The following is a 12,163-nucleotide window of genomic DNA, read 5'->3' on the forward strand; positions in this document are numbered from 1 at the left end:
GAAATTCGTACTAAAGGGACAATAAACAAAACACACTATTTTGAATAACACTTTTCATATCAACGTTTAGAACACAGTAATATCCATAGATATATAACGTTAAGACACAATTATTTATAATACAGAAACATAATAGAAGTCGACATATTAATATATGTAACTCAAAGGTGTACTTTAACATCAAAGAATTCCTAGAATCAGAAGTTGATTGTTTTGTCTCTTAAAAACAGTTTAATATCTAACTTTATTTTCAACTGTTATTATCACTAATATTAAAGCAGAACCTAATGGTTGATTATTTCAGTTATAGTATTTTCTCCATATATTCGACTAAACTTTGTCCAAAGGTACCGCACTCTCAACATTTATTATGAAATATTCATACATAGTTGTATAAATACGTTAGTGTAGATCTCGTGTGATGTACTCCATTGAAGTTTTTATGACGGTAAACGATTAAAAAATAGTGCAGAGAAATTAGATTAAAGGTTAACTCTTTACTGATAATTTGTTAACCACCATGTTGATATTAATTAATAATTAATGTGCTTCATGTCAGAACAAGTATTCCTGAGTGACGTGTTATCTTTAAGGGAACACTTAATAACGTAGTCTCACGGGTGTCTTCCTCCACTGAAGAAAGAGTCCTAGCCTCCAACACAACAGCAGCGCTATTTCCTTGGGAATTTGACGAGTGGATGGATATCACCAAGAGAGTATCGGCAGGAAGGTGGTCTATGATGAAAACAGGACAATCAAAACTTGTAGAATTTACCAGCAACTGTTGGCCGTTTGTGGTGTATGCTACCAGGTGGTATTTAGTTTCTTCATACCTCGATCCTGGTGAACAAACAACTTTCATTGACTTTAGTGTGAGATTTTCCACACTGCAGTTCTGAACAGGCTCGGGGCTGGCTGTAGTTTCAATAAAAGTGCAAGAGAGTAAATACCCCATTTATTAATACTATAACAAATGAAACTGTTTTCAAATATATTTTAACATATAACAATTAATAAGATCGTTTGAAACTTCAACTTCAATATGAATAAAATATTGATTAATACATTGAAACAAGACTAAGATAAGAACTGATCTACGCAGAGTAAAACTTAAACAATCTGCGTTATGATGTCTTGCAAGTCATTGTTAACATTTCTATTTAAACTTCGTCATCATCTGTTGTTCGTCATTGTTAACAGTTCTATATAAACTTCGTCTGTTGTTCATCTGTTGTTCGTCATTGTTAACAGTTCTATTTATTTAAACTTTGTTATCATCTGTTGTTCGTCATTATTAACAATTCTATTTAAACTTCGTTATCATCTGTTGTTCGTCATTATTAACATTTCTCGTTAGTTCTTTAAACTTCGTTATCATCTGACCGTTCGTCATTGTTAAACTTCGTATTTCATTTTCGTTAGTTCTAAATAAACTTCGTTATCATCTGTTGTTCGTCATTGTTAACACTTCTATTTTAAGCATCGTCATAACTCTGTTGTTCGTCATTGTTAACAGTTCTATATAAACTTCGTCATCATCTGTTGTTCGTCATTGTTAACAGTTCTATTTAAACTTCGTTATCATCTGTTGTTCGTCATTATTAACAATTCTATTTAAACTTCGTTATCATCTGTTGTTCGTCATTATTAACATTTCTATTTAAACTTCGTTATCATCTGTTGTTCGTCATTGTTAACATTTCTATTTAAACTTCGTTAGTTCTATTTAAACTTCGTTATCATCTGTTGTTCGTCATTATTAACATTTCTATATAAACTTCGTTATCATCTCTTGCTAACCATTGTTAACAGTTCTATTTACATAAACTTCGTCATCATCTCTTGGTAACCATTGTTAATAGTTTTACTTATATAAACTTCGTTACCATCTCTTGGTAACCATTGTTGTTAGTTCTACTTATATAAACTTCGTCACCAATCTCTTGCTAGTCATTGTTAACAGTTCTACTTGCATAAGCTTCGTTATCATCTCTTGCTAACCATTGTTAATAATTCTACTTATATAAACTTCGTTCATCATCTCTTGGTAACCATTGTTAACAGTTCTATATATAAACTTCGTTATCATCTCTTGGTAACCATTGTTAACAGTTCTACTTATATAAACTTCGTTCCATCTCTTGGTAACCATTGTTAATAGTTCTACTTATATAAACTTCGTTATCATCTCTTGGTAACCATTGTTAATAATTCTACTTATATAAACTTCGTTATCATCTCTTGGTAACCATTGTTAATAATTCTACTTATATAAACTTCGTTATCATCTCTTGGTAACCACTGTTAATAATTCTACTTATATAAACTTCGTTATCATCTCTTGGTAACCACTGTTAATAGTTTTACTTATATAAACTTCGTTACCATCTCTTGGTAACCATTGTTAATAGTTCTACTTATATAAACTTCGTTACCATCTCTTGGTAACCATTGTTAATAGTTCTACTTATATAAACTTCGTTATCATCTCTTGCTAACCATTGTTAATAGTTCTACTTATATAAACTTCGTTATCATCTCTTGGTAACCATTGTTAACAGTTCTACTTATATAAACTTCGTTATCATCTCTTGGTAACCATTGTTAACAGTTCTACTTATATAAACTTCGTTATCATCTCTTGGTAACCATTGTTAATAGTTCTACTTATATAAACTTCGTTATCATCTCTTGGTAACCATTGTTAATAGTTCTACTTATATAAACTTCGTTATCATCTCTTGGTAACCATTGTTAATAGTTCTACTTATATAAACTTCGTTATCATCTCTTGGTAACCACTGTTAATAGTTTTACTTATATAAACTTCGTTACCATCTCTTGGTAACCATTGTTAATAGTTCTACTTATATAAACTTCGTTATCATCTCTTGGTAACCATTGTTAATAGTTCTACTTATATAAACTTCGTTATCATCTCTTGGTAACCATTGTTAACAGTTCTACTTATATAAACTTCGTTATCATCTCTTGGTAACCATTGTTAACAGTTCTACTTATATAAACTTCGTTATCATCTCTTGGTAACCATTGTTAACAGTTCTACTTATATAAACTTCGTTATCATCTCTTGGTAACCATTGTTAACAGTTCTACTTATATAAACTTCGTTATCATCTCTTGGTAACCATTGTTAACAGTTCTACTTATATAAACTTCGTTATCATCTCTTGGTAACCATTGTTAATAGTTCTACTTATATAAACTTCGTTATCATCTCTTGGTAACCATTGTTAACAGTTCTACTTATATAAACTTCGTTATCATCTCTTGGTAACCATTGTTAACAGTTCTACTTATATAAACTTCGTTATCATCTCTTGGTAACCATTGTTAATAGTTCTACTTATATAAACTTCGTTACCATCTCTTGGTAACCATTGTTAACAGTTCTACTTATATAAACTTCGTTATCATCTCTTGGTAACCATTGTTAATAGTTCTACTTATATAAACTTCGTTATCATCTCTTGGTAACCATTGTTAACAGTTCTACTTATATAAACTTCGTTATCATCTCTTGGTAACCATTGTTAATAGTTCTACTTATATAAACTTCGTTATCATCTCTTGGTAACCATTGTTAACAGTTCTACTTATATAAACTTCGTTATCATCTCTTGGTAACCATTGTTAACAGTTCTACTTATATAAACTTCGTTATCATCTCTTGGTAACCATTGTTAACCAGTTCTACTTATATAAACTTCGTTATCATCTCTTGGTAACCATTGTTAACAGTTCTACTTATATAAACTTCGTTATCATCTCTTGGTAACCATTGTTAATAGTTCTACTTATATAAACTTCGTTATCATCTCTTGGTAACCATTGTTAACAGTTCTACTTATATAAACTTCGTTACCATCTCTTGGTAACCATTGTTAACAGTTCTACTTATATAAACTTCGTTATCATCTCTTGGTAACCATTGTTAACAGTTCTACTTATATAAACTTCGTTATCATCTCTTGGTAACCATTGTTAACAGTTCTACTTATATAAACTTCGTTATCATCTCTTGGTAACCATTGTTAACAGTTCTACTTATATAAACTTCGTTATCATCTCTTGGTAACCATTGTTAATAGTTCTACTTATATAAACTTCGTTACCATCTCTTGGTAACCATTGTTAACAGTTCTACTTATATAAACTTCGTTATCATCTCTTGGTAACCATTGTTAACAGTTCTACTTATATAAACTTCGTTATCATCTCTTGGTAACCATTGTTAACAGTTCTACTTATATAAACTTCGTTATCATCTCTTGGTAACCATTGTTAACAGTTCTACTTATATAAACTTCGTTATCATCTCTTGGTAACCATTGTTAACAGTTCTACTTATATAAACTTCGTTATCATCTCTTGGTAACCATTGTTAATAGTTCTACTTATATAAACTTCGTTATCATCTCTTGGTAACCATTGTTAACAGTTCTACTTATATAAACTTCGTTATCATCTCTTGGTAACCATTGTTAACAGTTCTACTTATATAAACTTCGTTATCATCTCTTGGTAACCATTGTTAACAGTTCTACTTATATAAACTTCGTTATCATCTCTTGGTAACCATTGTTAACAGTTCTACTTATATAAACTTCGTTATCATCTCTTGGTAACCATTGTTAATAGTTCTACTTATATAAACTTCGTTATCATCTCTTGGTAACCATTGTTAACAGTTCTACTTATATAAACTTCGTTATCATCTCTTGGTAACCATTGTTAACAGTTCTACTTATATAAACTTCGTTATCATCTCTTGGTAACCATTGTTAATAGTTCTACTTATATAAACTTCGTTATCATCTCTTGGTAACCATTGTTAACAGTTCTACTTATATAAACTTCGTTATCATCTCTTGGTAACCATTGTTAATAGTTCTACTTATATAAACTTCGTTATCATCTCTTGGTAACCATTGTTAATAGTTCTACTTATATAAACTTCGTTATCATCTCTTGGTAACCATTGTTAACAGTTCTACTTATATAAACTTCGTTATCATCTCTTGGTAACCATTGTTAATAGTTCTACTTATATAAACTTCGTTATCATCTCTTGGTAACCATTGTTAACAGTTCTACTTATATAAACTTCGTTATCATCTCTTGGTAACCATTGTTAACAGTTCTACTTATATAAACTTCGTTATCATCTCTTGGTAACCATTGTTAATAGTTCTACTTATATAAACTTCGTTATCATCTCTTGGTAACCATTGTTAACAGTTCTACTTATATAAACTTCGTTATCATCTCTTGGTAACCATTGTTAACAGTTCTACTTATATAAACTTCGTTATCATCTCTTGGTAACCATTGTTAACAGTTCTACTTATATAAACTTCGTTATCATCTCTTGGTAACCATTGTTAACAGTTCTACTTATATAAACTTCGTTATCATCTCTTGGTAACCATTGTTAACAGTTCTACTTATATAAACTTCGTTATCATCTCTTGGTAACCATTGTTAACAGTTCTACTTATATAAACTTCGTTATCATCTCTTGGTAACCATTGTTAACAGTTCTACTTATATAAACTTCGTTATCATCTCTTGGTAACCATTGTTAACAGTTCTACTTATATAAACTTCGTTATCATCTCTTGGTAACCATTGTTAACAGTTCTACTTATATAAACTTCGTTATCATCTCTTGGTAACCATTGTTAATAGTTCTACTTATATAAACTTCGTTATCATCTCTTGGTAACCATTGTTAACAGTTCTACTTATATAAACTTCGTTATCATCTCTTGGTAACCATTGTTAACAGTTCTACTTATATAAACTTCGTTATCATCTCTTGGTAACCATTGTTAATAGTTCTACTTATATAAACTTCGTTATCATCTCTTGGTAACCATTGTTAACAGTTCTACTTATATAAACTTCGTTATCATCTCTTGGTAACCATTGTTAACAGTTCTACTTATATAAACTTCGTTATCATCTCTTGGTAACCATTGTTAACAGTTCTACTTATATAAACTTCGTTATCATCTCTTGGTAACCATTGTTAACAGTTCTACTTATATAAACTTCGTTATCATCTCTTGGTAACCATTGTTAACAGTTCTACTTATATAAACTTCGTTATCATCTCTTGGTAACCATTGTTAACAGTTCTACTTATATAAACTTAATAGTTATCATCTCTTGGTAACCATTGTTAACAGTTCTACTTATATAAACTTCGTTATCATCTCTTGGTAACCATTGTTAACAGTTCTACTTATATAAACTTCGTTATCATCTCTTGGTAACCATTGTTAACAGTTCTACTTATATAAACTTCGTTATCATCTCTTGGTAACCATTGTTAACAGTTCTACTTATATAAACTTCGTTATCATCTCTTGGTAACCATTGTTAACAGTTCTACTTATATAAACTTTGTTATCATCTCTTGGTAACCATTGTTAACAGTTCTACTTATATAAACTTCGTTATCATCTCTTGGTAACCATTGTTAACAGTTCTACTTATATAAACTTCGTTACCATCTCTTGGTAACCATTGTTAACAGTTCTACTTATATAAACTTCGTTATCATCTCTTGGTAACCATTGTTAATAGTTCTACTTATATAAACTTCGTTATCATCTCTTGGTAACCATTGTTAACAGTTCTACTTATATAAACTTCGTTATCGTCTCTTGGTAACCATTGTTAATAGTTCTACTTATATAAACTTCGTTATCATCTCTTGGTAACCATTGTTAATAGTTCTACTTATATAAACTTCATTGTTAATAGTTATCATCTCTTGGTAACCATTGTTAACAGTTCTACTTATATAAACTTCGTTATCGTCTCTTGGTAACCATTGTTAATAGTTCTACTTATATAAACTTCGTTACCATCTCTTGGTAACCATTGTTAACAGTTCTACTTATATAAACTTCGTTATCGTCTCTTGGTAACCATTGTTAACAGTTCTACTTATATAAACTTCGTTATCATGTCTTGCTAATCACTTAAATCTAAAAACTAGCGCCTTCTCACCAGAAGAGACACAAGAAGACGTGTTAAATACCAAAAACACGATTAAATGAGATATTATTTCGGTTTTACTCGCTAATGGATCATCAAAACTCTACTTGAGTGACTATGTTTATTTTACCAAGCAGGAATGAGGAAGAAGATATGATAATGTTGATTACGTTTTGCTTTTTAAACAGAAAGTTAACGGAATCGTATTACAAAAGCTGTTTCCTACTTCGTAATTAATTTTGAACGTAAGGCACACACTGGGGCCAATAGAGCTGATACACAAGTTATTCATGGATATTTTAATGAACATTATAACATCCAGTTATGGTATTATATTTCATTAATCTAAAAGCTGAAACAAAGACCATGGTAAGTTTTAAGCTAATAGCTTATACACTTAATCCAACGATTCAATTTTACTACACATATTGTTGAAATAGCCACACCACTTGTTCGGCTAATGAAATATTGTTTTATTTAACCTTGGTTCATTAGCAGTAATATACGTTTCAATGAAAAGAGACAATAAAATTTACTTACGCAGTATCACCAAACTGATGTTGTTGCTTCGACTTATTCCAACAATATTTTGAGCTGTACAGTGATATCTCCCTTCTAGTCCCCGTGTTACGTTTTTTAACTTGAGGGACTGTTCCCGGATCTCGATACCAGTAAGTTGATTTGAAGTTACTATTCTGCCATCGACTTTCCACTGCAAATCTCGAATTTGTGGGTTCGCGATTACTCTACAGTCGAGATAAACACATGTTCCTTCTTTGATTCTATGATTTCCGTTACTATTACGTAATGTAAGGGTCAATTTAGGCTTATCTGCAGAGGCATAAAAACAAAACACAGACTCATGTTTATGAATTATGAGTAACTACTAGTCCAAGTAAGCTGTACGCATAATCAGAATCACAACAAATGTTAATATATTAGCACTTCTTGTTTGTTTGTTTGTTTTGGAATTTCGCACAAAGCTACTCGAGGTCTTCCTGTGCTAGCCGTCCCTAATTTAGCAGTGTAAGACTAGGGGAAGCAGCTAGTCATCCACCACCGCCAACTCTTGGGTTACTCTTTTACCAACGAATAGTGGGATTGACCGTTACATTATAACGCCCCCACGGCTCGGAGGGCGAACATGTTTGGCGCGACTCGGGCGCGAACCCGCGACCCTCAGATTACGAAGCGCACGCCTTAACGCGCTAGGCCATGCCGGGCCTATTAGCACTTCTAATTTACACTACCTAATTATTTTATTAGGCCTGGCATGGCCTAGCGCGTAAGGCGTGCGACTTGTAATCCAAGAGTCGCGGGTTCGCGCCCGCGTCGCGCCAAACATGCTCGCCCTTTCAGCCGTAGGGACGTTATAAAGTGCGGTCAATCCCACTATTCGTTGGTAAAAGAGTAGCCCAAGAGTTGGCGGTGGGTGGTGATGACTAGCTGCCTTCCCTCTAGTCTTACACTGCTAAATTAGGGACGGCTTGGTGCAGTGGGCTAACAAACTATTCACTTACATATTTTGTTAAAGAATCCGCAAGCGATTGCGGCCCTATGTTCCTAGATGGAATCTAATGGTGATAACTAATTAACTAATTATTTTATTACAGCGCCACCTAATGTTTAACCAGACAACGTTTGCCTTTACACCCTGAAATCGATCCACGAGAGGCTGGAATGAGATCTGCTGTTGCTGACAAAACGTTAGGAGTGGATAATGGCTGTGGTGTATATTATCATGTTCCCCAGATCAACTCGGATTAAGGCCAGCTGACCATGAAAAATAAACTTATTTATTGTAATGATATTTCAATAGTGTAGATACGCTAGATAAACTATTGAATTAAAATAACAAAATTTCTAATGCAAGTATTGAATTAAAATAATATAATCGGTAATGAAAATATTGAAATAAAATATCAGAATCGTTAATGAAAGTATTGAAATAAAGTAACAGAATCGTTAAGGAAACTTTTGAAATAAAATAACAGAATCGATAATGAAACTACTGAATTAAAATATGATCGTTAGTGAAACTATTGAAATAAAATAACAAAATCGATAATAAAACTATTAAATTAAAATAATATAATCGTTAACGGTTTATTTTGAATTTCGCGCAAAGCTACACAAGGGCTATCTGCGCTAGCCGTCCCTAATTTAGCAGTGTAACACTAAAGAGAACGCAGCTAGTCATCACCACCCACCGCCAACTCTTGAGCTACTCTTGTACCAACGAATAATGGAATCGATCGTAACATTATAACGACCACGCGGCTAAAAGAGTGATTATGTTTGGTGTGATGGAAGTTTCGAAGCGACCGTGGAAGTACCTTAACCACCTGACCAAATCGTTAATGAAACTATTAAATTAAAATAACAGAGTCGTTAATAAAACTTAAATTAAAATAACAGAATCGTTAATGAAAATATTAAATTAAAAACCATCATAATTTCAGTTTGTTTTTTATCAGAAACAGCAGAATTTACTACACAAGATTAGTTTAAATCAAGCAATTGGTTCTTGTCTGACAGAATAGAAATATTATGTTTATCAGGATAAACCTGAAAAATTCACTAAAAGCGATAAAGATAAAACTTTACCCTTGACAACAGAGTGTGGTTTAAGAAAAATTTTGTTTTTTGACTTATTTGCTTAGAATTCCATGATAGCATCGATTTATGTTGAGAATATGAAACTGGTATGATTTGAAGAGTAAGCCAATTTTTCGTTATTAGCTACTTTTGGTTAGATATATTAGTAGTTTGATTAACAGTCTCTGTAGTTTCTTTTATCTAAGTTAATTAAAATAATTTAGACACGTTTTATGGTCGGTTCTTTGGATTTCAGAGCTAGTGAGCTTGGGCTCGAAGCCGCATGATTCTATTAATTATTTGGCATACTTTATGTTGCGAGCATATTAAAATAGTATCGGTTAATCCTTTTGAGTTGATGATGGAGACAGGACGATGTTAACTGTTCCCTTCTTTCATGGTCATTAATTAAAAAAAATGGCATCTTTGCTATAAATACCAAAATAGAAAAGAAGATGAAATATGAGAATGAAAAGTATAGTGTCCCTGCTTTTGCCTTTAAGAAATATAACACTGCAAAGTATAGTGTCCATTCTGATGCCAGAAGAAATATAACACTGCAAAGTATAGTGTCCCTTCTGATGCCAGAAGAAATATAGCAATATAAAGTATAGTGCCCCTTCTGATGCCAGAAGAAATATAGCAATATAAAGTATAGTGTCCCTTCTGATGCCAGAAGAAATATAACACTGCAAAGTATAGTGTCCCTTCTGATGCCAGAAGAAATATAGCAATATAAAGTATAGTGTCCATTCTGATGCCAGAAAAAATATAACACTGCAAAGCATAGTGTCCTTTCTGATGCCAGAAGAAATATAGCAATATAAAGTATAGTGTCCATTCTGATGCCAGAAAAAATATAACACTGCAAAGTATAGTGTCCCTTCTGATGCCAGAAGAAATATAGCAATATAAAGTATAGTGTCCCTGCTTTTGCCAGAAGAAATATAACACTGCAAAGCAGTGTCCCTTCTGATGACAGAATAAATATAACACTGCAAAGTATAGTGTCCCTTCTGATGCCAGAAGAAATATAGCAATATAAAGTATAGTGTCCATTCTGATGCCAGAAAAAATATAACACTGCAAAGTATAGTGTCCCTTCTGATGCCAGAAGAAATATAGCAATATAAAGTATAGTGTCCCTGTTTTTTGCCTGAAGAAATATAACACTGCAAAAGCAGTGTCCCTTCTGATGACAGAATAAACATAACACTGCAAAGTATAGTGTCCCTTCTGATGCCAGAAGAAATATAGCAATATAAAGTATAGTGTCCATTCTGATGCCAGAAGAAATATAGCAATATAAAGTATAGTGTCCCTTCTGATGCCAGAAGAAATATAGCAACATAAAGTATAGTGTCCCTTTTAATGCCAGAAGAAATATAACAATATACAGTATAGTGTCCCTTCTGATGCAAGAAGAAATATAACAATACAAAGTATAGTGTCCCTTCTGATGCCAGAAGAAATATAGTAATATAAAGTATACTGTCCCTTCTGATGCCAGAAGAAATATAGCAATATAAAGTATACTGTCCCTTCTGATGCCAGAGGAAATATAGCAATATAAAGTATAGTGACCCTTCTGATGCTAGAAAAAATATAGCAATATAAAGTGTAGTGTCCCTTCTGATGCCTGAAGAAATGTAATAATACAAAGTATATTGTCCCTTCTGATGCCTGAAGAAATATAAGAATATAAAGTATAGTGTCCCTTCTGATGCCAGAAGAAATATAGCAATATAAAGTATAGTGTCCCTTTTAATGCCAGAAGAAATATAACAATATAAAGTATAGTGTCCCTTCTGATGCAAGAAGAAATATAACAATACAAAGTATAGTGTCCCTTCTGATGCCAGAAGAAATATAGCAATATAAAGTATACTGTCCCTTCTGATGCCAGAAGAAATATAGCAATATAAAGTATACTGTCCCTTCTGATGCCAGAAGAAATATAGCAATATAAAGTATAGTGTCCCTTCTGATGCTAGAAGAAATATAGCAATATAAAGTATAAAGTATAGTGACCCTTCTGATGCTAGAAAAAATATAGCAATATAAAGTGTAGTGTCCCTTCTGATGCCTGAAGAAATGTAATAATACAAAGTATATTGTCCCTTCTGATGCCTGAAGAAATATAAGAATATAAAGTATATTTTCCCTTCTGATGCCAGAAGAAATATAGCAATATAAAGTATAGTGTCCCTTCTGATGCTAGAAGAAATATAGCAATATAAAGTATAGTGACCCTTCTGATGACTGAAGAAATGTAATAATACAAAGTGTATTGTCCCTTCTGATGACTGAAGAAATATAAAAATATAAAGTATATTTTCCCTTCTGATGCTAAAGGAAAGACACATATATATGTGTATATATATATAGATAGATAGATAGATATATTCTTACATAGTACATTTAGCTTCCGATTATCTTCCAAAGCTATTTCAGAAGAACGAGGGTTTTTTACCCTACAAGTGAGGTTCTTCCCATTGTCATCACTTCTTGGTGTGAAGGTGACGTAACTACT

The 12,163-nt window shown here is 32.1% G+C and overlaps 1 protein-coding gene across 1 annotated transcript in view; it reads right to left on the reverse strand.

Moving 5' to 3' along the window:
- Positions 1 to 299: 299 nt before the first annotated feature.
- The window catches only part of LOC143234885 (cell adhesion molecule 3-like), a 48,764-nt gene continuing 36,900 nt past the window's right edge, over positions 300 to 12,163 (reverse strand). Inside the window, exons 2-4 of the mRNA XM_076472579.1 lie at positions 12,043 to 12,158; positions 7,573 to 7,863; positions 300 to 915 (exon numbers count right to left, since the gene is read on the reverse strand). Of these exons, the coding sequence (XP_076328694.1) occupies positions 551 to 915; positions 7,573 to 7,863; positions 12,043 to 12,158 (772 nt within the window). The 3' untranslated portion in view covers positions 300 to 550. The remainder of the gene's footprint in view (positions 916 to 7,572; positions 7,864 to 12,042; positions 12,159 to 12,163) is intronic.

This window comes from Tachypleus tridentatus, chromosome 12 (assembly GCF_004210375.1).
Source record: "Tachypleus tridentatus isolate NWPU-2018 chromosome 12, ASM421037v1, whole genome shotgun sequence".
NCBI lineage: Eukaryota > Metazoa > Arthropoda > Merostomata > Xiphosura > Limulidae > Tachypleus > Tachypleus tridentatus.